This window comes from Anopheles moucheti, chromosome 3 (genome assembly GCF_943734755.1).
Source record: "Anopheles moucheti chromosome 3, idAnoMoucSN_F20_07, whole genome shotgun sequence".
Taxonomy (NCBI): Eukaryota; Metazoa; Arthropoda; class Insecta; order Diptera; family Culicidae; genus Anopheles; species Anopheles moucheti.
Window position 1 is genome coordinate 46,114,307 of NC_069141.1, and position 27,045 is coordinate 46,141,351.

General features: G+C 42.6%; 1 protein-coding gene across 1 annotated transcript in view; it reads left to right on the plus strand.

Moving 5' to 3' along the window:
* The first annotated feature begins 411 nt into the window (after positions 1-411).
* LOC128305156 (WD repeat and FYVE domain-containing protein 3-like) overlaps positions 412-27,045 on the plus strand; it is a 62,348-nt gene continuing 35,714 nt past the window's right edge. Inside the window, exons 1-2 of the mRNA XM_053042477.1 lie at positions 412-648; positions 765-1,104. Of these exons, the coding sequence (XP_052898437.1) occupies positions 636-648; positions 765-1,104 (353 nt within the window). The 5' untranslated portion in view covers positions 412-635. The remainder of the gene's footprint in view (positions 649-764; positions 1,105-27,045) is intronic.

Sequence of the window (27,045 nt, forward strand, 5' to 3'; positions counted from 1 at the left end):
TTGTATTGTGTTCAATAAAAATGTAAAAAAATAAAAAATTAGGAACATCGACCAGTTCTATACAACAGTATTTTTTTTGACGTATTTTACCGCAGACAAAACAACCAGCAAAAAAGTTTTATTCTATTTGATATTCAACTTATCAATTTCACGTTTCGCTGCATGCTACTGTCAAACACGATGGTTCAAAATGGCTTCCCGAAATAAGGTACCAGACAGACTTTTTGGTTCGTACAGATATTACCTTTGTATGTACATTCCTAGAAAAGAGTGATTCGTTCGGATTGGGAAAACACATAATCTTGAAATAATAAATAATGTGTGTAAATTTGATGTAAATTTTGTTGCCATTCCTGCATGGACGTAGTGATTTATTAATCAAAAGTGTTAAAAAAAACGTGTGCGGTACGGAGCTACGGTAAAGTGATTGTAAACAATTCAGTGCATCGTAAATATGCTTATGAAAAGCTAGGATAAACGATACTTGGAAAAATCGATTACAAGTATTAGACAACAGTTTAAGGCTCAGTGTAAAAGTTATCGTTGTATCTTTAATCTTTGTATCGATCGCAAGCAATGAATGAAACTTAATATGCAATTTGATTCGTTGGTTTTGAAACCTTAATTGATCATTGATGGATGCGAGAGGTAAGCGTAAGGTTTTATTTTATTAGAAACTGTTTGACAAAGTTTTAATCAAAGTCGTTTAAAGCAGCTACATTACGCCCGCAAAGTATATTTCTAAACAAGCTATCAAATTACAGGAACAAAACCATCTACTAATATGAGCCAAGAGGAGATCAAATCTTTGCCAGGAGTGAAGCAATCCGAAGCTGGCGGTAACAATGAAGTGGAATTAGCAATGTTGCATCTCCGGAAACTATTTGATGAATTTATCAATCTTAAATCATCTATGACGGACTCCGAGCGCGATGAGAAGCTCTATCAGATGCTGCCATTATATTGCAATGTGGTAAACAATGCAAACCAGATGGAAGACACAACACACAGTCTGTATGGATCAGCTCATTCGTTATCATGGGAAGGTCAGGCTGCGTTTTGTCATCACACAAGTCAGTTATTGGCAAGAGAAATTAAGCGCAGGTAAGTAAGATTTAACCGTTTATTGAAATATCTATATTATCCTTTCCGGGGCCCCAAGCGGTGGCAGTTATACTCAAAAATAAATAAATAATTTCAGTTTTATTAACTATTATTTTGTTATGGATGCAAATGAGAACATTCAAAATATGCTAGAAGTTTTTAATCCTAATATTGATTAATGTCTCCAATACATTCGGTACCTTCGATACGCGGATAATACGTACCAGAGATATCCGCGTACCTCAAGTTTCCTTCAAAACATAATTTATATGTCATATTAAGGGATCGAATGCTTATAAGCACATTCAAATTTGCTATTTCTACGGTTTTTACAAGAATTACAATGAAATTCTATTAACAAAAAATTTTTGTAATATTAAAATGTTACGTATAAGGATATACGACCTGGTCGTTTTACCGATATTAAAAATGTAACGTATTCTCGTCTCTAAGGCTTCGATCTAGACGATTTAACAATTTTATTGAATAAACCAAATTTTTCACTAACTGGCGAAAAACAAAATAATTCCACAGTTGCTGTAGATATCAGTATTTAACCTAATGAACTAGATGATAGCAATAGCAATGATCTATTCATGTTGCACAGAGTTTTATAAAAATTATACGTAAAGACATGATTGTAAAATGAGTGATTGAATACCATGTTATGTCCAAAAACACCTTATTTTTCAATATTAGGATTATAAATTTTGGTAAAAATTTATTCTAATTGCTAAAATAAACATAAACATATTAATTATCAATATGCTTCTTAATGTGAAAAGAGGAAATCGATCTCTGAATAGCAAAAATATAAATGATATTATAAAGGGAATTCGACTTACGTGAAAATTCGAGTTAAACGAATTTCTCTGGCACGCATTATTAACGTAGCTCGGGAAAAGCCAGTTTTATGTTTTATACTTATTCGATTTATTTAACTGTATTGGTTCATCCGAGGATTGCTCAGACCGTGACGCGAACCCAACTCCTCTATTCTTTTCAATCCGCACCGAGATAACGATCTCGGTCCATCCCGGGATAACGGGCACACGTGCTCATCAACCGACAAGAGATCACTCTCGCGGAGAGCGGTCCTGATGTTACGTTACTGCATAACGTATCCAACATCTTTAATAAGGTTTATAAACATCGAATCTCTCGATACGGCCAGTCCGTTCTAACGAAAAAAAAAAATCGAATCGAATCTACCGGGCGGCCTTCTGTATCTAGAAGACCGGCATGGTTCCTGTCTTGAAGGTTGCACAGAGATTGCCGGATACAGAGGGCACGTACAAGGCATAGGCGCCACGGTTGGCGCGGCATCCGGATTGATGACAGATGCTGAGGTCTGCAGTTGACGGTCAGACGGTAAGCCAGGAGCGCTGTTAGGCACGTTTGAAAGGGCATCCGGATTACAGACCGATGCTGGTGTCCGCTATTGAGGGTCAGACGGTAACCCACGAGCTCTATTAGTTGATGTATCTATATCGAGAGATAAATATGTGTTAACCGATCACTCAGGATCGTGTTTATGTTGCTGATGTTCACGACGCTCGCGCAACTGGTTAACGTAACATCTTATAATCCTCATATCCAACAATCTGACGGTATACATGACAGCCCTGATACGTTTAACAATTGTGCCAGCTACCATTCATTGCCATTTGACTGTATCGGCTTTCTGTTTCGACGAGGGCTCGAGAAACGTGCTGAATCACCCGTTGAAATGGCTAATTGTCGTGTCATAGGAAATCTGTTTTGCCATGACCGACGTCTGATATCTTCAGCTGGGAACAGAGTTTATCAATGAGAGTTGATCACATTGAAAACGCGTCGATCAGGAGTAACATAAATCTGAACTCGTTTCGTTTAGTAGGCCACACAGACGGTACTCATAAAATTCCCGTCCAGTGCCAGGTTAGCAGCCGATGCTGTGTGAGCTATTTTCGATGAAGATGCTAGTTTAGGACTACCAATGCGCTGTTAGATTTTATGGTCCATCACTGTGATGCCCGATGCCGTGTGAAGCTGCAATCGAACCGGCGTGCCGTTTGCCATCACGGGCACGAATTTACGTCGTTGCTGCGCATTATGGCCATTTACTGAGAGCATTTTCATTCTTTTGTACTTGGTAAATCGCTTTTGTGGCTTGCGTCGAGCTGCTGTTTTGCAATGATCCTCTTTTTGCCCGATACGCGAACACATTTCATATCGGTGTGTGCGGTAAGCATATTCTCGTATCCAATGAAGGTATCCAACCGCCAACAGCCAACACGGATTTTAAGGATCAGCTGTGCTGGTAGAATGCTGCCGTTGTTGGTGGTCCCCTTTTTTATGGACAGCTAAAACGCATTCCGGCAAAGGACCTTCAATCATTGCGCTGTCTAGATTCACCAAACGGTGACACTCGGTGGACAGCTATGCTGTGGTGCAGCTCGGAGGACAAAGCACATAGCTAGCTATGTGGACAGAAATTTATTCATGGGAATGGTTTAACAATTTAATTGTTTAATAATATATATAAATATATATATATATATATATATATATATATATATATATATATATATATATATATATATATATATATATATATATATATATATATATGTGTGTATATTATTTTTATTTTTTTATATGTTTATTATACGCATACCGCATACGTCACCATTAAAACAAACATTTATCGTTCCAATCGTTCCAACCCTAGAGGAGATCCAACGTTCCAACCCTAGAGGAGATCATCCCTCGCCAATGTTGCCCCTTGGATTTTATACTGTCTATCATCAGTATTTTGCAACACTATTTTGTATCGGTTGCGCATGCGTATCAGTTGTAATGTGTGGTGGTCTATGTTCAGAAACTCACCTGTAACGGGTTTTGCCCTAACACAAACTTCCTCAGCATTCTCTATGGCACTTTCTAGATTGTTAATCACAAGATCAATCTCCTCAGTGGAATTAACCTCGGTTTCCTGAATTTCACCGTCCATTAATCGCCAAAACACGCTCAGTTAACACTGTGGAAGTCCTTACGCCGAAGTATTGGACCACCGCTTGCTGCGAAGGTTACTTCAGTAATCACCGGGAAATGGTCAGAATTAAGGTCGTCCAGCGCCATTGGCTTCTCGATCCCGACGTAGGTTGAGAATAAATCAAGTGTACTAGATGATCCTGTTGATGTTACCTATATCGGGGAGTCTGGAAACTCGACTGAGTAATGTCCTCGCTGAGCACGGTTGTAGAGAAGTCTACCATTACAGTTGGTGCGCATGTTATTCCACATACGATGTCGTGCATTAAGGTCACCACCTACAACAAGCTTTGGGTTTGTCCTAGTGATGATTGACATGACGCGTTTAAAGGCAACATTGTGATCAAGGTCATGTCTACCTTGGGGCGAGCAGTAAACCGCAGTGAACCGTATTACCCCGGTGTTTGAGTGTACTTCAGCACCGATGGCTTCTAACATAGTTGTTTCGTAGATGGGTAACTGAGTGAAGCGTAGTCCTCGTTTCATGCCGATTACTACCCCTCCTCCTCGGGAAGTGGAGCCCCGACGATCCAGTCTTATAAAACTGTATCCAGGAAGAACAAAATTTACATTTGGCTTAAGGTGTGTCTCAGCGATGGGAGTGATGTCGATGGCTTGTCGTCGAAGAAAGTCAGCAAGCGGAATTTTCTTCGATCTCACGGAACAAGCGTTCCAGGTTACTACGCGAAGCTTGTAAGCATAGCAAACTCCCCGATAACGGTGATTTGATCGCGGCGGGAGCGGCATGTGCTGAACCGCTCAACCATCTCTGAAAGGATCTGCATCAATGTTGCAGCATTACCTGGGAGAGAAGCTTCAGGGGGAGCAGCTTGGTAAGGGGCTGTCATCTTAGCTACCATGGAGTATTGCATGCCAGATGCGGGATTAAGACAGTCGGAGGTTTTGCTCGGGTTGATTCTTTGACAGGGTTTGCCGGGATAGTTCTGTTAGCATTTTTATTCAACGGCGGCTCGAGACACTAAATTTGCTGGATTCTGAGTACCAGGTACATGGCGCCATTTGCATTCCTCTGTAGCTCGTTGCAATTTGGAGATTCGATTTGCAACGAAAGTTTGCCAACGGTTTGGTGTTGCACTCAGCCAATGACCAACTATCATGGAATATGTCCACATAAAACATTGCATAGGACTTCTTAATGCCTTTTTAATACTCTGGTACAAACAACTTCCTAAGACAGCAGCGCATAGCTCTAATCTCGGAATTGTTGTCTTTTGAGATAGTGGTGCATCCTTGGATTTTGATATTAACAATCTCGACGTAGCATAACCTCCACTTTTCTCACAATGCATATATGCACATGCTTCGTATCCCTGCTCCGACGCGTCACAAAAGATGTGAAGTAGTGTGTTATCGCTTTCCGCAGGATAAACTAACCGTGGAAAAGTTGCATTGGTCAGGCAATCCAATTGATCAACAAATGTTCTCCATTCTCGCTGCATTTCTTCTGGAAGAACCATATCCCATTTCCAGACATCACTATCTGACGTCTTTAACGTGCATGAAAATCTTTGCTTTCATTTTTACTGTGTCCAAGAAGCCTAATGGGTCGTAGATTCTGGCAATATCCGACAATACAGAACATTTCGTATACGGGTTACGCGAGGCAACTGATCGTACCTTTGCCTTTAACTGATCCAATATAGGATCCCAATACAATCCCAATGTACTGATCGGATTTAAACTGCTTGCTAGTGCACAATCATTTGTCGTCGCTCGTGCCTCGTTCGGTAGTTCGCTTATCACCGCAAGTTTGTTTGATGCCCATTTTCTGAGGGTAAATCCTCCTCTCTTAAGCATGGATTCCAACTAACTTCTTTTTTCCCTCGCTGCTGCTTCAGTCGCTGCTCCCGAAATTAAATCATCGACGTAGAAGTCATGCTTGCATAATGCTGCCAAAGGGTATTCTTCACTGTAGTCTACAAACGTTTGATTCAGCGTTCGAATCGCCAAATATGGTGCGGAAGATGTTACCGTATTAAACTCATACGCTTGAATCGGTTCACTAGGGTTGGTTCTCCATAATATTCTTTGCCACTTGCGATCATCTTGGTGTCAACATCATCATCGATCATCAACTTGACGATACATCTTTTCTATATCTCCTACAAGTGCCACTGCATATGTACGGAATCTCATCAATATAGAAATCAAATCATCCTGAATCGTAGGGCCGATTTTAAACTCATACGCTTGAATCGGTTCACTAGAGTTGGTTCTCCATAATATTCTTTGCCACTTGCGATCATCTTGGTGTCAACATCATCATCGATCATCAACTTGACGATACATCTTTTCTATATCTCCTACAAGTGCCACTGCATATGTACGGAATCTCATCAATATAGAAATCAAATCATCCTGAATCGTAGGGCCGATTTTAAGAATATCATTCAGCGATGCATCTGACGATGTCTTACGTGATGTATCAAGTACGACGCGACTTTTCGTGGTCGTGCTTTCCAACTTCATAACAGGATGGTGAGGAAGGTAATAAGCAAATTCCTCATTCACTACATCTGCCTTGGTCATGTGACCTAAATCTTCATATTCTTTCAAGAAGCTCACGTAAGGTTCCTTCATCTGCGCATTCTGATTCATTCTCTTCTCAAGCGCCATGAATTCCCAAGCGCATCAGCAGGCAACTTCTTAAAAGGAAACCGAACAACATATTTCCCTTCCGTATCTCGAGTAGTCGTTTCACTGTAGAATTCTTCACATTTTTGTTCTTCCTTACTTAATAGTGATTCTCCAGTTATTTCTTCAATCTTGAAGAAAGATTCCATTAACGACTTGATATTCTCGCTTTCATCTACTTGCACGGTTGTACATACGGTCTTCCCAGGTTCGGAGTAGCAAGCTCCGCTAACAATCCAACCTAATTTCGTGTTTCTCAGGGTTAGACCTGTATGTGGCTGTACTGCATACGAGCCTTCTAAGAGCAAATCCAGAAACACCTCTGCTCCTATCAGCAAATCAATCCCTCCGACTTCATTGAACTTGGGATCGGCTAGTTGAACATACGATGGAAGTCTCCACTTAGATACATCCACCGTTGTCGACGGTAGATCTATTGTTACCTTCTTTAGAATCAGAAAATCTAAAGACCATGTTGCATTAGAACTTGTCGACTGTATTGTTGCCTTCATACGATGACGTACTCTTGTGGCAGCTTCTCCAATGCCATGAATCGGTACATTAGCAGCGCTACGTCGTAATCCCAAATATTGCGCTAATCTCTCTGACATAAAGTTCGCTTGAGATCCGCTATCTATTAACGCACGTGCAGGTATCAACTCTCCTCTTCGATCTACCACATTGATCATCGCTGTCGACAAAAACTCCACTTTTGCTTCTTGAATTCTGTTTTTTTAAGTATTATCATGAGAGTGAACTTTATTTCATTGTTTTAGTAATTGTAGTTTTGTTTGTTCTGATCGCGCGCGATGTTAGCTGTTCGAGTTCACCAATGAGACTGGTCCCAACTCGCTTGCGCTGCTCTCTTTAGGCAGCTTCGTGGCGATCGATCGCCAGGTCTCGCATCGATCCTACACAGCCCAATTCGCGCTAATTGTTTACCTCGTGTGTGTCGTGTACCTTTCTTTTATTTTTCGCGGAAACATACTCCCCCCGGGTGAATTCTTGCTATAGAATTCGCAACCTATTTTTTTTGTAGCAAGATGGGGTTTCTATCGGTAATACACAGATTTTTGAAATGGCTCTCTTGTATTGCCCGTCTTTAGTTTTGACTGTTACGACTCTAATATTTTGATCTGGTCCTCTAAATATTTCGATTATTCTACCATAGGACCATTTCTGAGGGGGCAAACCTTCTTCTTTAATTAATACTAGAGTACCAATGGTGATATTATTTTTCTTACTCGTCCACTTAGTTCTCGGTTGTAGACTGGATAGGTAATCGGTGGACCATCTTTTCCAGAACCTTCTAACATATTCCTGTACTTCTTGCCATTAATTGAGCTTATTCAATGGTACGTTTTCGAAAGATGGTTCAGCCAATGCAGATAAAGGACGATGTATTAGGAAATGTCCGAGGGTTATAACTTCCAAATCGGCTGGATCACTGGATTGCTGGGTTAACGGACGTGAATTCATGCAGGCCTCCACTTGCGTTGACATGGTTACCAGTTGATCTGCCGTCAAGATAGCATTTCCGATGGCTGGCTTCAAGTGAGTTTTCAGTGACTTTACAGCCACTTCCCACAAACCACCAAAATTTGGGGAGCGAGGAGAAATGAACTTGAACTCAATCCCTTCAGAGGCACTGTTTGTGATGATTTCGTTTTTTCCAGTTATGGATGTAGAATTGCTTTTCTAGAGATGCTATTTCTTTTGATGCTCCGACGAAGTTTTTCGCATTGTCGCTGTTGGTTAGAGTTTCCCTACGTTGTGAATTTTATTTTTTTATTTCTCCACAAATTGTCACCTCCTGGATTCGTCACAAAAAGAGAATGATTGATCCTTTCCCCATCCTTATATACCCTAATTACTTGCGAAGATGGCCCCCAACACTAGTGATGGCCCAACCATCCAGTGATGGTCCTAACAGTCGCACTGAATAGTTGTCGGCTTTCCTCTTCGGGCGATGAACCTTCTCAACGCTGCTATGAAGGCTTTTAAGTCTCCTACCATTTCAAGATGCACTGCTTTCACCGCCATACAGATGAAAACTGCTACATACCCTTTGATTGGTTGAGCCTTCCGTTGTGGGTGTTTGCACATGATAGGCCCACAAAAATCGACACCACTGTGTACGAACGGCAAGCAGGGTGATACTCGCTCGATAGGTAGGTCTCCCATGATTTGTTCTTGGATGGTAGGTCGACAGCGAAAACAGCGAATACCTGGAATGTACCGTTTTCCGCGCTAAATTACGAACCTTGATCGGCCAAAATCTTTCACGGATACTGGAAACAAGTAATTGTGGCCCAGCATGTAGCATTTTGGAGTGGTAGTGCCTCGCCACTAAGTCACTGAATGGATGATTCGCTGGTAGGATCATCGGATGTCTTCGGTCTGGAGGTATCTTGGCTGGTCGTAATCGTCCACCAACTCTGATAATACCGATAATCAAAATTGGGGATAAGGACTTCAGTTTGGATCCTGATGATACTTCTCCGTTTTTTATCAGCTGCTTATACTCCTGCTGAAAGCCATCTTTTTGCGCCAGCCTAACTATACAAGATAACGGCTTTTCTAATTCCTTCGAAGTTAGCGCTCCCGTTCGTCTTTGCTTTTTATTGGATGTTCTGACATTGTAGCTGAAGCGCAACATCCAGGTGACTAATCTTTGTAGCCTTATTAACGATGATTTTAGAGCAAAAATCATGTTTGTTGATACCGACGCGATAGCGTTACATGTTGGCCTTGCTTCGAGGACTTCCGTTGAAAATCCTTCTTCTAGGTTAGCAGGTTGCTGCGGCCACTGTACTGATGGTTGCTTTAACTATTCCGGTCCTCGCCACCAGATTTCACATGAGATTAGCTGGTGTTGCACACGGAGCAAACTCCGGAACAACTGGAAGGTCGAATTAAAGGAACACCTTGCTGTCGTGATTAACAGTGTCTTTATTCAAGTCTATCTTTCGCTTTTATACCTTAACTTTTGTTTTAAATTTAAACTCCTTATTGCTAATTTGCAATGTTGTCGGCATACCGATCATTCTTGGTCGCGCATGTGTGTCGTCAGCGACAGCTGGACAGCACTTAACCCTCGAGAAATTAGATCAGCTGGATTTTCACAACCAGGAACATGGTTCCAGCTGGCGGATTTCGTTACGTGCTGAATTTCGGGAACCCGATTTACGACGAAGGTTTTCCACTTCGACTTGCTAACCAATGAAGCACAATAATTGAATCCGACCAGAAGAACGTTGACTGCAGATGAATAATGCTCAATGATTCTCTAGTTTTTGATACAGATGTGTTAACAGAAGAGCTGCTGATAACTCCAACTTAGGCAAGCTTAGTTGTCTCTGGTACTTGGAGTTGCCTATAGGCGCTACTCTGGATTTTGCTACAAGTAATTGTACGCTCGCATCGTGCTCGTTAACAGCTCTCAGGTAAATACAAGCCCCGTAGGCTCGTTCGGATGCATCGCAAAATCCATGTAGTTCGATGTGTTTAGGTTGAGTTATCGGTATAACCCATCAAGGTATTGTGATCTGTTTTAGTGTTGATAGACTGTTTCGAAACTCTATACATTGTTGTGTAAGCGATTCGGTCAATACTTCGTCCCACTCAGTTTTCAATTTCCACAAATCTTGTAGAAATAGTTTCGCTATCAAGACAACCGGACCGACAAATCCTAATGGGTCGAATAGTTTGGAAGCGTCGGATACTGCAATTCTTTTTGTGATTACTGGACCTTGGTGCCATTTAGGAACATCAAAATGGAAACTGTCTGTGATTATATTCCATTTCAAACCTAAGGTTTTAATAGATTGCGATGTTGCATCAAGATTGAAGACTGTTCGATCATTTCGTAGCTGCGAGGGAATCTGTTCCAATATCTCTGAAGAATTAGATGACCACTTTCTTAAGTTGAAGCCCGCTGTTTGTAGTAAGTTGATCAGTTCTTCGCAGATTTGTTGGCCCTTTTTAATGCAGCTTGTCCCCGACAGCATGTCGTCCATATAAAAATCAGTGGCAAGAATTTTCGCTGCATCCGGATGAAATACCTTTCCTTCGTCGGCTAGTTGTTTAAAACAGCGAGTTGCTAAATACGACGCTGACGATGTTCCGTACGTCACTGTTCTCAGTTGAAAGATTCGTATCTTTTCGTCCGGTTTAACTTGCCAGAGAATTTTCTGTAGTGGTTGATCTTTCTCGTCAATCAGAATCTGGCGATACATCTTCTCGATATCTGCTGTGAAGACATATCGATGACTTCGGAACCGTAGTATTATGCTCATAAGGTCGTCTTGTATTACTGGACCTATCTATCATCAGTACGTTGTTGAATGATACTCCAGAATCTGATGGGCAGGAAGCATCGAATACAACTCTCAGTTTTGTGGTGGAGCTTTCTGGTCGCAATATTCCATGATGGGGTAGATAATAAGCTTGTTCGTGTGGCTTATCGTTGGTTGTAACTTCCTTCATGTGTTCTAAATGCAGGTATTCATTTAGAAATGCTCTGTATGCAAGATTCAATTCGTATTACTGGTAGGGTTTGCAGATTCTGTGGTCTGATGTCTGGATGGAGTGAATGAAACTGGTTCGTTGTCATTTTCACTTCCTATTGCCGCACTTGGGTTGGCCTCGTGAAGCATCGTATAGTGCTTTCTTCCACATACACGACAGTTTCCAGATGAACAGCTACGATAAGAGTGATTTGCCGTTAAACAATTGAAACAGAGTTGTTTGTTTTTCACTAACTCCTTTCGCTCGGTCACCGTTAATCTCTTTAACGTTAGGCACTTGTACGGTGAGTGCTTTGTTTCTGCGCAAAACGGACACTTTTCTTCCTGAAGCGATACAGTGGAATAGGTAGCTGGGATCTTATTTGTTTTTGCCTTGTGTTGTGAACCTGATGATGATGCTTCGCTTACTCGTGGACTCACAGTCGATAGTGATTCTAACATGTGGCAATGGCTACGCAAAAACTGGATTAAATCCTCATATTTGGGCACTTCTGTTGATCTCTTATGGTTTTCCCAGTTTCGTAGAGTAATAGATCCTAACCGCGACGTCAACCGAAAAACCATCACTGTACTCCAATTTTCCGTTTTTTCTCCAAGCTTCTGCAGCATTTTGAGATTACGCTCAAATTCGTCGATTAGATTTGCTAAGCCCTTGGGGCACTCCTTTCGTATGGGGCGAATAGCAAAGATAGCATCGATGTAGGACTTCACTATGCGATATTTATTCTCATATCGATTACATAATAGCTCCGAGGCTACTTTGTAATTAGTTGCTGTAACGTCGATTACCTCTATCACTCATCCACTCTCTATCTTTGGTTCCACTTCTGAAATACGCTGATTCAGATAGCACGTAATGTCCAAGTGCTTTCGTTCGAATTCCGCATAGTCATTGTTCGGATCGTCGATTGTGGTTGCTCTCGTGTCGGTCGCGGTGGTTAGCTCTTTTATTTTACGTGGTGTCGCTTTGGTTGTCTCCTACGTTGTGGCTGGACTTATCAATTTGATCCGTTGCCAAATCGCATGCGTAAACCGCTCAACTAACAATTCTCGATCTTAGATTCTAAACCGAACATAGCGGCCACCTAAATTTACTAAATTTACAAAAGTTCCTTGCTTCCAATATCCCTTTCAAAGGGTAACAAACACACCTTCGAAACGGGTCGTTTAAAAATACCTGAACGAGTCTTCAATGATACAACTCGCACTATCCCATCTGGTCCAGGATATACTTCTACTATGCGCCCTAGCGGCCATAACATCGAACCTGCGTCTTCTTCTTTTAACAGCACCATTTGTCCCCTTTTGATATTCGTTTCCTTCCGATAGCGCTGTCCTACATTGTGCAACTCTGACAAATACTCCTTCTTCCATCGTTTCCAATGCCGCTGGACTATTTGCTGAATTAACTGATATCTTAGTAGACGATTTTCCGCACATTCAGTTATATCCTCTTCGAGGAGTGCATTCAATGGTTTATCTATTAAGAAATGACCTGGCGTCAACACATCCAATTCTTCGGGATCTTCTGACATCGGAGTCAAAGGCCTACTATTTAACTGAGCTTCTACCTGGGTCAGAATCGTATTCATTTCTCCAAATGACAATCGTTGAGTACCGATAACTTTCAAAAGACCCTTCTTAGTAGCTTTTACACCTGCTTCCCAGAGACCACCAAAATTTGGCGCCCTTGGTGGTATAAATTCCCACTTAATACCGTTTTTAATCGCATTCAAATGTACCTCGCTACAATTTTTTCGTTTTTTAACAAATCATACAATTCCCTAAGACTATTATTAGCTCCTTGGAAATTAAGTCCGTTATCGGAATACACCTTTGTGGGCAGACCTCATCGCGCAATAAACCGCCTAAATGCAGCCAAGAACGATTGAGTTGAAAGGTCTTCGACTAACTCAATATGTATTGCTTTCATGCTGAAGCAAACAAATACCGCAATGTACGCCTTTTGAGCGGCGGCCCGCCGATGAACTGGTTTCAAATACACCGGTCCGCAGTAATCTATGACGACTACGGAAAAAGGTCGGGAAGGAGTGATCCGATCGATAGGAAGTTTTCCTGGAGGTTGAATTATTGGTACCGGATTCAACCTAAAACAAGTAACACAATTTCGATAAATATGGTTCACCAATGTGCGTCCCTTCAGTGGCCAAAACTCCCTTCTCATGAAGCTCAAGGTTGCAGTTGGACCTCCGTGCAACGACATCCGGTGGCACGATTCTGCAAGCACTCTCGAGAAATTCCCCTTTGAAGGCAGGATCCAGGGATGCTTAACGTTGACACCAACAGCTGCTAGCTCCAGGCGGCCACCAACACGCAGTAATCCATCACCATCAAGCTGTGGTCGAAGCTTGCGGATCTTTGAACTTACTGGAACCGATTTTTGTCGGGAAAGTTCCCTAACTTCGTCACTGAAGTGTTGCTTTTGCACAATTCCAATCAGCCTTTTCTTCGCCTGCTGCAGTTCACTCAGATTGATTGGCATAATACACCTCAGTGTGCTTTTTTCTCCTCGGGTCAATCTTGCGAATCTTAAACACAGAGCTGTCACCCTCAGCATTTTCCAATAATTGGAAAACTTATCCAAGATCGGATGATCTTCTGCTTCTGTTGTCACGAGTACCATTTTCTTTCTTTCTAATACATCTTCTGATGGGGTGAGTAGCTGATCTTGATGACCCCACGTAATTTCAGCATTATTCGAACGTAACCCTTTTGGACCATAGAACCATTCGGCTTCACCTAACAAGTCCGCGGGTAATGTACCCCTTGATACAACATCTGCAGGATTCTCCGAACCCTTGACATGCAGCCACTTCCGATTCGAACTTTCTTACTGCACTAATGCGACACGATTAGCCACGTATGTTGCCCATGTGTAGGAGGGAGATCTCAGCCAATGCAGCACTACCATCGAGTCCGTCCAGAAGAACGCAGGTGTTTCTGTCATCTTCAATGCGCTTCACTCCCATAACCGCACCACACAGTTCTAGTCTTGCCAAGCTCACCCGCTTTAATGGAGACGGTCTTGACTTGGCAGCCATCAACATTGTTTTAATTGCGCCATACTTGTCCCTCGATTGACCGTACAAACAAGCTCCGTATGCTGCTTCTGATGCGTCAACAAAGCAGTGAAATTCTACCGATGCGGCTTTGGCACAAATGGTATACCGTGGTTCTACCAACTTCGACAGAAGCGGCAGTTGTGTCCGAAATTCGGTCCACCTTTCAGCTATCTCGATGGGTAGCGGATCATCCCAACCTTCGGTCACAATCCATAGATGCTGCATCCTTATCTTAGCCCACGAAATAACTGGCCCTATCAAACCGAGAGGGTCGAACAGTTTAGCAACCATAGAGTAAGCTAAACGTCTAGTGAGGGGGCTGCTGTAGCATCCACATTTACAGTTATGTATAAGTTGTCTGATGCAGGAAGCCAGGAAACGCCCAACGCCTTAATATGTTCTTCAGGACCAAACGATATTTTGCAATCAGTACCTCTTGCTTCTGGTGGAACAGCCTTCATTATGATTGCCTTATTTGAACTCCACTTCTTCAGGTCATAACCACCCTTCTTTAGTAATCCGATCAGCTCCCTTTGCAGCTGCAAAGCTTCTTCTTCACTATTGGCTCCACCAATGAAGTCGTCCACATAGAAATTATCACATAGAGCCTTCTGCGCCAATGGATATGAATCGCCTTCGTCTTTAGCCAGCTGTAGCAATACACGCGTGGCTAGAAAAGATGATGGTTTCAGTCCGAAAGTAACCCTTTGCAGTTCGTAACTTTCTATGGGTTTATCTTCAGATGAGCCCCAAAGTATGCGTTGAAGGGACGTCTGGTCAGCATCCACCTTGACTTGTAGATACATCTTCTCTATGTCAGCTACCAAAGCCACGCGGTTCATCCGGAAACGGAGTAATAGATCCAATAGTTGATCTTGCACAACTGGACCTACAAGTAAAGCGTCGTTTAAAGAAAAACCTGATGAAGTTTTGGCTGAACCATCGAATACTGGCCTAATTTTTGTGCTTGAGCTGGAAGACTTCAGAACAGGATGATGGTAGGTAGCAAACAGGATAGTTGACGGATGGTTTCATCTCCATCTCGACACTCTTTAGATATCCTCGTTCCACGTACTCATCGATGTCATCTGTATAACCTTTACGCAATTTGGAATCACGTTTGAATTGTCGCTCGAGCTGCAGAAACCGTTTTAAAGCGGCATCTTTGGAATCGCCAATCATGTCGTTAAATTCAGCCTTACAAGGAAGCTTCACAATATATCTCCCTTCTTCGTCTCGTCGATGATGCCGTTGAAAATGCTCTTCACAGTCACGTTCCTCTTGCGATTGTATTGTAGGTGCTGGCAACTCGTCAACTGACCAAAAACGTTCAATCTGCTTAGCCAAATCATGCATATCATAAACCGTGCAAATGCTGCCTTCTACCGTATTTATGCTCCGTTGATTATTTGGCATCTTTCCCATAGTGATCCAACCAAACACGGTTTTAACGAATGCTGGAAGATCCTTCTCGGCCCTCCGAATAAGGGGTTGATTTCCTTCAGTACAGAGGAAATCTATGAAAAATTCAGCACCCAACAACAAATCAACGTCTTCGGCTTGGTCATAATACGGCTCAGCTAAATCAAAACCCGGAGGCAATTTGGTTCTCATGGCAGCTACATCTACATTCGGTTGATATCCCGTGATTCTTGGCATTATTACGAAATCTATCTGTTGCTCGTATGCAGTTCTTCGAGCACTAATTACCGCAGATACAGCTCCTGATGTAGAGACACTTTGCCTTCCCACGCCAAACAATCGCATACCGTTTGACGTCTGCGTTAAACCAAGCTTCCTACAAAGCGTTTCTGTCATTACATTGACCTGTGCTCCATTGTCCAATAATGCTTTCACCAAGCACCATCTTCCATCAACAGCTCTAATCTTTATGATCGCGGTAGATAACATCACGTGCGTAGTTCTTGTAACGGGAATGCTGGCAGCCGTCAAACTAGAAAACTCTTCTGGTTGTACTACGCACTGATCTTGCACCACATGCGCTTGCATGTAACCTTGTTTCGACTCCAAGTTACCATGCAGAAGAGTGTGATGCTTCCCTGAACAATGCGTACAGCGAAATCTGGATTTACACTTCTTCGACCAATGCCCAGGCGACAGACAATTATTACAAAGCTTCTTTATCCTGACAAAATCGGATCGCTCGTTCGTTGCTAGATTCTTAAATTCCTCACAACTCCATAAGTGATGTTGCTCGTTGCATTTTTCACACGACGGAAACAAACTTGAATCCACGTTTGCTACAACACGCCGTTGCACCTGCTTACCTGGAGCGTGATTATCAGCCGCTCCTGCATCCAATATTCTTGTTTAAGAATGCAAAAACTCATAAAGCGCGCTATTGGAATAATCTCCTGTTCGTTCGACCCGTACTTCCCAGTCATGCTTTGTTTCTTCATCGAGCGGCTGAAACAAGAAGTTGGGTTAAAAGCATGCCGTATCCTGACGCGTTTTCGCGTAATTGTGATAACATATCAGTATGTCTCCGAAAACCGTCCACCAAAGCATGTATTGCCACGGTGCTTTTCCCTTTTAACTTAGGCCAATTTATCAACGCATTGATGTACTGCTTCTTTAACACGTACTCGTTGTTAAACCTTTTGTTTAAAGTGTCCCACGCGATCTCGTAACTAGCCTCACACGTTTGAAAAGTGTCAATGACCTTTAATGCTTCACCCTTTAAAGAGGACCGTTAAAGAGGATGTAGCACATTTTCTGTATTCCACTCAGATTTTTATTATTATGTACTAACGAAATGAAATGATCGCGGAAAGGAAGCCACTCATCATATTTACCAGAAAATTCTGGTATCGTAACTTTGGGAAGCCTCATGTTCTCTATTCCGCTAGCTGCCATCGTTGGCAAAGCTTTTGTAGAGTTTGATTCAGTTTGTTTGTCAAAAAATTAGTTATTTATTTTCTGATTCGTTTTGTTCGCATAACGTAGCACTTATCCCGTCTTATCCCTTTGAGGTCTGGATTGGAACTGAACTCGCTGCGCACTTTCGCGCTGTCCTGAGAGAGTCGCGTCACCGATCCTTCTCCGTCTGCTCGCTCTCTCTCTCTCGCTCTCAGTCTGATCCGCTTGATCCTTAACATCCTCCCCCCTTTGAATCATCCCTCTGATTCAACAATTTGCGGTATTATTCCCGTTGATAGGTAGGATGCATACTTTGGAAATTGACCGTTTGAATTCTCCATCCTTAGTTCTGATTATTACTACTCTTATGTTGTCGTCTGCTCCCCTGATGACTTTAATGACTCTTCCGAGACACCATTTTAGTGGTGGAAGATTGTCTTCTTTGACAAGAACCATAGTACCGATGGTGATGTTGTCTCGTTGACGAGTCCATTTAGTTTTGGGATGTAATCCGGACAGATAATCAGTGGACCATCGCTTCCACAAACGACGTAAGAATTCTTGCGTTAGTTGATATCGATTTAATCGATTTGTAGCAAATGTTTCATAAGACGGTTCTGCAAGTCCCATGAGTGGTCTATAGATCAGAAAGTGTGCTGGTGTAAGTGCTTCGAAATCATTGGGGTCTGCGGATAACGGTGTAAGTGGCCTAGAATTTAAACATGATTCGATTTGAGTTAGCAGTGTGGTTATCTCTTCGTACGTTAGTATAGTGGATCCGATAGTAGGTTTAAGATGAGTCTTGAACGACTTTACAGCCGCTTCCCATAAGCCGCCAAAATTTGGAGAGCGCGGAGGTATAAACTTGAAGTCAATTCCTTCGTTGGTACAAGATTTTATAACTGTCTGCTGCCACTGCTGATTTTGGAATTGCTTGGCCAGTTGTGCGATTTCTCGAGATGCTCCAACAAAGTTTTTTGCGTTATCACATTGCATGAGCTGCGGTCGTCCACGTCGTGACACGAAGCGACGAAGTGCGGTCAGAAGGGCGTTTGTTGAGAGATCTGCAACCAACTCAATGTGCACTGCTTTTACAACCAGACATACAAAAATGGCCACGTAGCTCTTGATTGGTTGCGCCTTACGATGAGGATATTTGTAAAATATCGGTCCACATAAATCCACACCCGTGCGTAAGAATGGCATTGTTGGAGTGACGCGTTCTCGAGGTTAATCTCCCATCAGTTGTTCTAAGGAAGAAGGTCGACAGCGAAAGCAGCTTATGCAGGAATGAACTACTCGTCGAGCCAAATTCCTTGCTCGTAGCGGCCAAAATTTTTCCCTCATTGAAGAAATCAGCAACTGCGGTCCAGCGTGTAGAAGACAATGATGATAGTGTTCGGCAATCAGTTGGGTAAGAGGATGACTGGCTGGCAAAATAAGTGAATGTTTTCGTGATTCAGACACATCCGCATGACGAAGTCGTCCTCCTACAAGTAGCAAATCATCATCCAGATACGGGGTTAAAGATTTTAAACGTGATGTTGAGTCGACTTGACCGAATTTTGTCAGACTCTTAAATTCGGCAGCAAAAGCTTCCTTTTGAGCCATGCGTACAAGACACCTGGTTGCATCGTGAAGTTCTTGTTGGCTTAGATATGGGTTCAGTTTCTTCTCTTTGTTAGCGGGTTTGATGTTGTACAAGTAGCGTCGGATCCAGGCAACACGTTGCTGTAGTTTGGTGTAAGAGGAGCAAAGCTGGAAAATCGCGTTTGGCTGGATGGGTTGACTGACTAAGACGGCACGTTCTTCTAACACTTCGCTATTAGGCGGTGGATCAGGTGTATGCGGTTGAGAAGGCCAGAAGTCTGATGATTTTGTTAACCATTCCGGTCCTTTCCACCAAGAATGACATGTTTTTAGGGTATCAGGGTTTACTCCACGTGATATGTAGTCTGCAGGATTTTGAATGCCAGGAATATGACGCCAATTTTCTGATGTTAAATGTTGAATGTCTGACACTCTATTAGCGATGAAGTTTTTCCAACGTGATGATGGAGATGACAACCAACAAAGAACAATGGTCAAGTCAGACCAAAAGTAGGATGTAATGTCAGCATGTAGCGCAGTCCGTACTTTATGATAAAGCTGAGCCAGTAAATGCGCAGAACACAACTCCAGGCTTGGTAGACTAAGCTTCCTCTCCTTCTTTGAGTTGCCTATCGGAGCCACCCGTGATTTTGATATCAGTAAATTTGCTGAGCAGTTGTCTGCATCCGTTATAGTCCGTTCGTATATGCATGCTCCATAAGCTCGCATTAGGGTGTCGTTTAGTGATACGCCAGTATCAGACGGACATGACGCGTCAAAAACTACGCGTAATTTTGTTGTGAGGCTATCGGGCGTAACACACTGTGATGAGGTAAGAAGTAGGATGTTTCGTTGTCAGATTGCAAATCTATTTCTTCCATATGTCCAAGTTTTAGGTATTCCGTAATGAATTCGGTGTAAGCCTTTTTTAGATTTGGATTTTTGTGGAATCTGTTTAGAAGCTGGATTAATCTTTTCTCTGCAGGAGGCAATGAATTACCCAATTTAAGAAGTGCTTCACCTTTAGTGGGTAGTCTAACTACAAATCTTCCCGTAGAATCTCGTGTGTATGTTTTTATAAAATGATCTTCGCAATCTGTTTCTTTGACTGACAATCCCCTTTTGCTCTGGCACGCTTCTAACTCCCAAAATTTCGCCATTTGTTCTTCAATTTTGCATACATCCAAAGCGTGATATGTTTCTGTGTTTGAAGGATTTTCATTTGGAGGTTGTCCGGCGACTAACCAACCAAGGCTGGTCTTTTGTAACATAGTTTTTTGGCCTGGGAGTTTAATGAGCCCTTCCTCAATAACCTTGTAAAACAAATCGATCCCCATTAGGACATCTATTTGGCCTGGTTGGAAGAAGGTAGGGTCAGCTAACTTTATATGTGATGGTAAGTTCCATGATGTGATGTCTATTTTGCTGGAAGGTAAATCATTTGTTATCTCTGGCAACACGTGACATTGGAGATTAGCGGTGAAATCGGAATGGTTAGACTTGATTGTTATAGTTACGTGATGATGCGATAGGATATTAGTTTTTCCAATCCCGCCAATCCGAAACACTCCGTTTTGTTGCTTTAGGCGAAGACGGTTAACTAGCCGCTGCGATATGATGTTAAGCTGCGCACCGGAATCTAACAGGATGCGTACAGGATGTGTTTGTCCCACCGAATCCGATACCTGAACTATAGCTGTTTGTAGTAAGATGCTGGTACGTATTGCAAAAGCTCGGTCTGTAGGTTTGCTCAGGTAGACATGCGAAACAGCAGACGATGGTTCAGAAACCCCTTGGACAGTTTCAGGTAAACGCTGCGATTCCTTCTCTTCATGTAACATTGTGTGATGTTTCATTCCACACACACGGCATGAGCTGGAACTGCATTGGTTTAGCCGATGGTTTGGAGAAAAACAATTGAAACATAACGATTTGTTTTTTACTGTTTCCTTCCGCTTGCCGACAGGTAACCTTTTGAACAACTGGCAGGTAAAGGGTGAGTGCTTGGGTTCAGTACAAAAGACACATTTCGTTTAATCCGCTATTGTTGTATGAATGGTGTGTGTCCTTTTTCCTGCTCCTTTATCGTTCTGCGTTGTTCGCTTCTCTTCCGTCGCGTTGACAGGCACTCTTTTCACCGATTGCAACGTCCTGCAATGGTTTCGTAGAAACTCGATCAATTCCGCGTAGGTAGGTATATGCGTGCTATTTCGCGTTAACTCCCACTGGCGCAGCGTGGATGAATCTAGTAAAGAGGTGAGACGGAAAACAAGAAGCGTGCTCCAATTCTCAGTATTCTCTCCCTCGTTTTGAAGCATACGAAGATTTCGCTCGAATTCGTTGATCATATTGTTTAGCATTTCCGGACACTCTTTTTTGATAGGGGCTATTTCAAATAGCGCATCACAATAAGCCTTTCTCAGCATATATTTATTCTCATATTTATCTGTTAGAAGCTTCCAGGCTATTGCGTAGTTGGCAGAAGTTATGCTTATGTTTTCAATCGAACGTTTAGCTTCTTTTGTAACAGCAGATTGTAGATAGGTTAGCTTGTCACGATTGGTTAAACGATCTGACGAATCTATAATAGAACAAAATGCATCACGAAATGATGACCAATCTCGAATCGATCCATCAAAACTGGGTAATTTGAGTTCGGGAAGTTTAATTCGGCGTGGTTGTACACTAGAAGATTCAACGCGGTTTGGTTTGTCAGTTGTGGAAAGTGTTAGCAGTTTTGTTCGACTTTTAGTTTCAAATCAAATATTTGATCATCGATATCCGCGAAACGTTCTTCTGCTATTTGAACCTCTAGACTATCACCAGTTTCCATTATAGATGAAAATATTAACGAGGAATCACACGAAAGCTCCTTTAGCTTTTCCGCAATCAATTTCAACGCAGATACATCTGAGCATCTTTTGTCGTAGTTAGTTTCCACGCGTTTTAATTGTCGCAAAAGATGATTAATTTGACGTTCACTTTTTGACCAATCGTCAACACTTGGGAATCCCTTAAAGGCCTCATCGTCCGAGTCGCTACCCTCATCAGGGTTCCGTTTGTCCTTGTCCGAGCTTGCCGAAACAGATACATTTGTTGGCGTATGCATTAGCGACATTTTTGCAGTTTAAATTAACAGCGTATACACTCCAAATAGTCAATAGGTTCGATTGTCTGTATATGCACTTGATAAGAACGGGTACGGGTAAGTGGTAAGATGATGTACTTGGCTAGAACTGAATAAGAGTAAGCGATAAGATGATGCAACACTTTGTAAGAGGTAGTAAGCACTGGTAAGAGTTCGAAGTGTCACATCCGGCTCGAAGGACCAAATTTTTATGTAGAGTTTGATTCAGTTTGTTTGTCAAAAAATTAGTTATTTATTTTCTGATTCGTTTTGTTCGCATAACGTAGCACTTATCCCGTCTTATCCCTTTGAGGTCTGGATTGGAACTGAACTCGCTGCGCACTTTCGCGCTGTCCTGAGAGAGTCGCGTCACCGATCCTTCTCCGTCTGCTCGCTCTCTCTCTCTCGCTCTCAGTCTGATCCGCTTGATCCTTAACAGCTTTCTTCTCATCGCTGCCGGACGATGCTTCTTCCAAGGCTGTCATAAGGCCTGCCTTCGTAACGTAAAAAAGCTCGAGAAACGCATTTGCTTTTTCCTGGTATATTGGCTGCTCAGCTATGTCCGCCTCATCATCGATCGCTTGACGATTTACCTCAAACCGCTTGTAAATATCATTAACGTTCTCTAGGCGACACTTAATTACGCACTTATTCGCGTCGATTTTGTTCTTCAGGAAAACCACATGGATTTCTAACGCTAGCATACACGCATCCATACGCTTCACTTTGACCGCTAATTCAGTCATTTTCTGTTCTTTGTATGCCAGCTGCTTTCTGGATGGCTTACGCGCACTTGGCTTTCTTACCGGTACTAATTTCGTCACTGGTGCTGTCTTTTCGGTAACCTTTGGTCTCGTTTCCATCTAACACTCACTATCCTTTTTCATAATGCGTACGCGTTACTCTAACACTACTGCCCACTACGCAATAAAGGAATAATGTTTTGCAAATTCTGCTTTGTACGGGATCACTTCTTTCAGGGCACACTACTGTCCGTTGAACCCACTCCACGCACTTTTCAACACGCACTTTGCTATCTCCGACTGCACACTACGCTGCACAGTATCCGCACTAACACATGAATACAATCCTGATCACAGGCACCAATGTTCGGATCGTCGATTGTGGTTGCTCTCGTGTCGGTCGCGGTGGTTAGCTCTTTTATTTTTACGTGGTGTCGCTTTGGTTGTCTCCTACGTTGTGGCTGGACTTATCAATTTGATCCGTTGCCAAATCGCATGCGTAAACCGCCCAACTAACAATTCTCGATCTTAGATTCTAAACCGAACAGTCATTGTCTATTGTCTCGATATCAATCGGATCTACTTCATCTAACATTTTTAGATGGATCTTTTCATAATCCGCTCTGATTTCACTAAGACGAGTACCGTATTCCTTTAGATCCGTAAGGTGTACTGTGTCATTTTCTTTTAACACTTTTTCCAAACGCGTTAGTTTACGCACTACATGGCTTCGCACACGTTCCGATTTGGCCAGTTCTACACTTTCTGCACCAAACCCTCTGAACGCCTCAGAGGTCTCAAATTTTTCCACTGCTACTTGGACGTCTGCTTCCTCACCACTCTTCCTCGTTGGTGACGCCATGATAGGCATTGTTTTAGTTTATTCGTAACAAAATTACAGCGACGTCCGCACTAGTCCCGAATTTTGTACGACAATGATGCACCGTCCGCAATAAGCACTGCGATTAGTGTTCGAACTAAAATCTATCACAAACCGTTAGCAATAGATATTGTGATACGCACTCAAACTTCACTCTCTCCCCATATCGTTAGCTATAGATATTGGGATCAGCCCCACTACCACAGTATCGTCAGCACTAGATCCTGTGATCCGGTTCGAAGGATCAAATGTTTTTTAAGTATTATCATGAGAGTGAACTTTATTTCATTGTTTTAGTAATTGTAGTTTTGTTTGTTCTGATCGCGCGCGATGTTAGCTGTTCGAGTTCACCAATGAGACTGGTCCCAACTCGCTTGCGCTGCTCTCTTCGATGCTCGATCGATCGCCAGGTCTCGCATCGATCCTACACAGCCCAATTCGCGCTAATTGTTTACCTCGTGTGTGTCGTGTACCTTTCTTTTATTTTTCGCGGAAACAAATTCCAACTATGTCATTGAAACTACCTTCCTTAGCTGGATACGAGGCTGTTGTTGTAACCTCTGCTTGGCTATCAGCTCCTTTGCGCGATGAGTCACCCTCGTTGCACAACAATGAATGATGCCGTCTCTTACATACTCTACATGACACTTTCGAGTGACATGTAAATGCTCCGTGCCCAGGAGTTAAATAGTTGAAGCACAATCTAAGCTTCATTGCCTGGTCTCTACGTTCTTGCATCGACATATTCTCTAGCACTGGACATGTGCGACACGTGTGATGGGCTCCGCAAATCAAACAAGAAATGGCTGACGTACCTGCGTTGCAAGTGGGCTTGCTCACGACTGTTGCTTGAGTTTTTGTCACCGGATTGATTCCTCGGCGACGTCCTGTTCCGGCCACCTTGGCTTTATCACCGGTCACCTTGACTGGAAACAGGCTGGACGATTTTAGGATCTGTATCCGCTCCTCTGCAAACAACATCAGCCGTTCGTACGTGTATTTCTCATCTTGCGACGCGTACTTCTCCCATGCAAGACGTGTAGCTTCGTCAACCTTCAATAAAAAGAGATTTATCAACGGCGTATCCCACTTCTCTGTGGGCTCACCCAATCTTCCAAGACCCTTGACAAGCCGAACAAACTCATCGACTAAACGGGATAGCTCCTCTACTCGTCCTGACTGCATCGATGCCAGATGGTGCAACGCCATGTAGTAATCACGAACCAATTGCTTGGTATTGTCGTACCGCTTCAGTAGGGTGCTCCAGGTGATGGCATAATTATCAGCGGTTACCCCCGTGTGTTCAAATACAGCGGCAGCTTCTCCTATCAACGAGGACAGCAGATATTGCAATTTCATCACGGCAGGAATTTCCGTAGATCCATGTATCATCGAATTGAATCGATCACGGAAAGCCAACCAACGCGTCACGTCACCGTCGAAAGATGGTAGCTCCACCTTAGGTAAATGCAGATGCACACTTCCACCACCAGTGCACCACCACTGCATATGGTCATAGCCAACGCTGAACTGTTCATCATAGGCAGCGCGCTGCAAGTTCTCGAACAAGACAAAACAGACCACACGACAAGAACAAACCCGTGTAATCATATGGAGGTGCACTGTTAACATGTATCGAACATCCCACACAAACAAGAAACAAAACAAACCAGTTTGGTTTTGTCTGGGATGTTTTGTCATACACAGTGGGCGAAGCCTTTACAAATATTAATAAAATAGATAACAATTAAATGTTCTGAAATTTGAATTGAATCGTTCACAAAATGGTTTTATATCATAGAAAAATTAATATAAAACGTAATTGAGGACGCTTTTAATTATTTAACAATGTTTTGGTTCATTATTTTAGAATGAATACGGATAACCAATCGTGTATGCCAATCCATTTGTGCAGTAATTGATTCATATACATAATTATACATTAAAAATATTACGTTTTACTGCAATATCATGTTTTCTTACGGACCAAACTTGTTCTTTTCATTTGTAGAACGTCACGGGCTTGGATACAATTTGCACTTTGGTAATATAATTCTTCGGAAGTACGGGGTTGCAAGATCTCATTTGTTGGCTTTCTGGATGTACAAGCATCCTCTTTGATACAAACGTTCTGAGAGTATCGATATCTAAAATGATAAAATGAAAATTTAACCCGGTTTTCGTCCACTGTGGTCTGTTTGATAGAGTTCAGATAGAGACAGTTCGGCACGACTGTTGAGAGTGCATCTCTTGAACAGTGTCGTGTTTGTTTGGCTCTTTGCAGCGCGCTGCCATAGGTGAATCATTGGACATCTGATGAAGCAAGAATCCTTTCAGCTTACAAAAACTCGCATAAAACTTAGTTTGCGCTTGCATGTGCTCCTCATTGTTCGTTTTCGTCTCATCTAATTCCTCCATTTTTGCCATTATCTCATCAAAATCACTCTTGCATTGATCGAGCAACTGAATTCGCACCGGAATTTCTAATGTGTCATCGGACGCATTGAAAGAATCGCGAAAAGTTTCAACGTTAGACAACATATTCAATATAGATTGCCTTTTTCGCACGCATGCGGCGATTTTCTTGTCCGTGGTTGCCATTTCGGAACAAATTACTCAATACAATGGCGATGCCTCGTGGTTTCACTTAACTTTGCAATGGCGGTACTACGTGGCGTCACTTAACTTCACGATGGAGGTCCTTGTGGCGTCACTGAAGAGTTAGCAATGGTGATACCGCGTGGTGTCTTTCACTTTTTAGCGATGGCGGTACCTCGTGGCCACTAAAGTTCGCAATTCTTCACTAGCGTTATTTCACAATTCACGCTTTACTTTTTGTGATGCCTTTACGCGTCACGCACTGTACACACGATCCTTTACCTAGCGGTAATCGTTATCACTCGCTGGCGATCAATGTTCTAACACCCGTGATACTCTCAACAACGATACGGATAATCTCAACAACGATACGGCTAGTTATTGAACTTTCAATAATTGGCTCTACAAACGAATCCGCGATCCGGTTCGAAGGACCAAATGTACGCTTTCGCACTGAGGGCCGGTTCGGATCCGTTTTAATCACAATTCATGACTCGACTTAGGTTCCTTTTGGCGACCTCTTCAACTTCGAGCTTTATTAACACACTAATTGTAATTCGCTATTATTTTTTATTACTACCTCTCTTTGACCCTCGCTCACCAATACTCGTGTCGTACCGCTTCTTCCGACACTGTAGCGGGGATTGCCTATCGCAAGGCGCAACACGCACTATCGCAGTTGACAGGATCACTTGCCCGGGCGCAGTCGATTTACACACTGGTAAAGCCGTTAGCATACTGGTGGCTTCGGCCTTTTCTTCTTGAATTTCCAGCTTGGCTGTTTCATCTCGATGCAGCAATGAGTGATGACGTTTTTGAC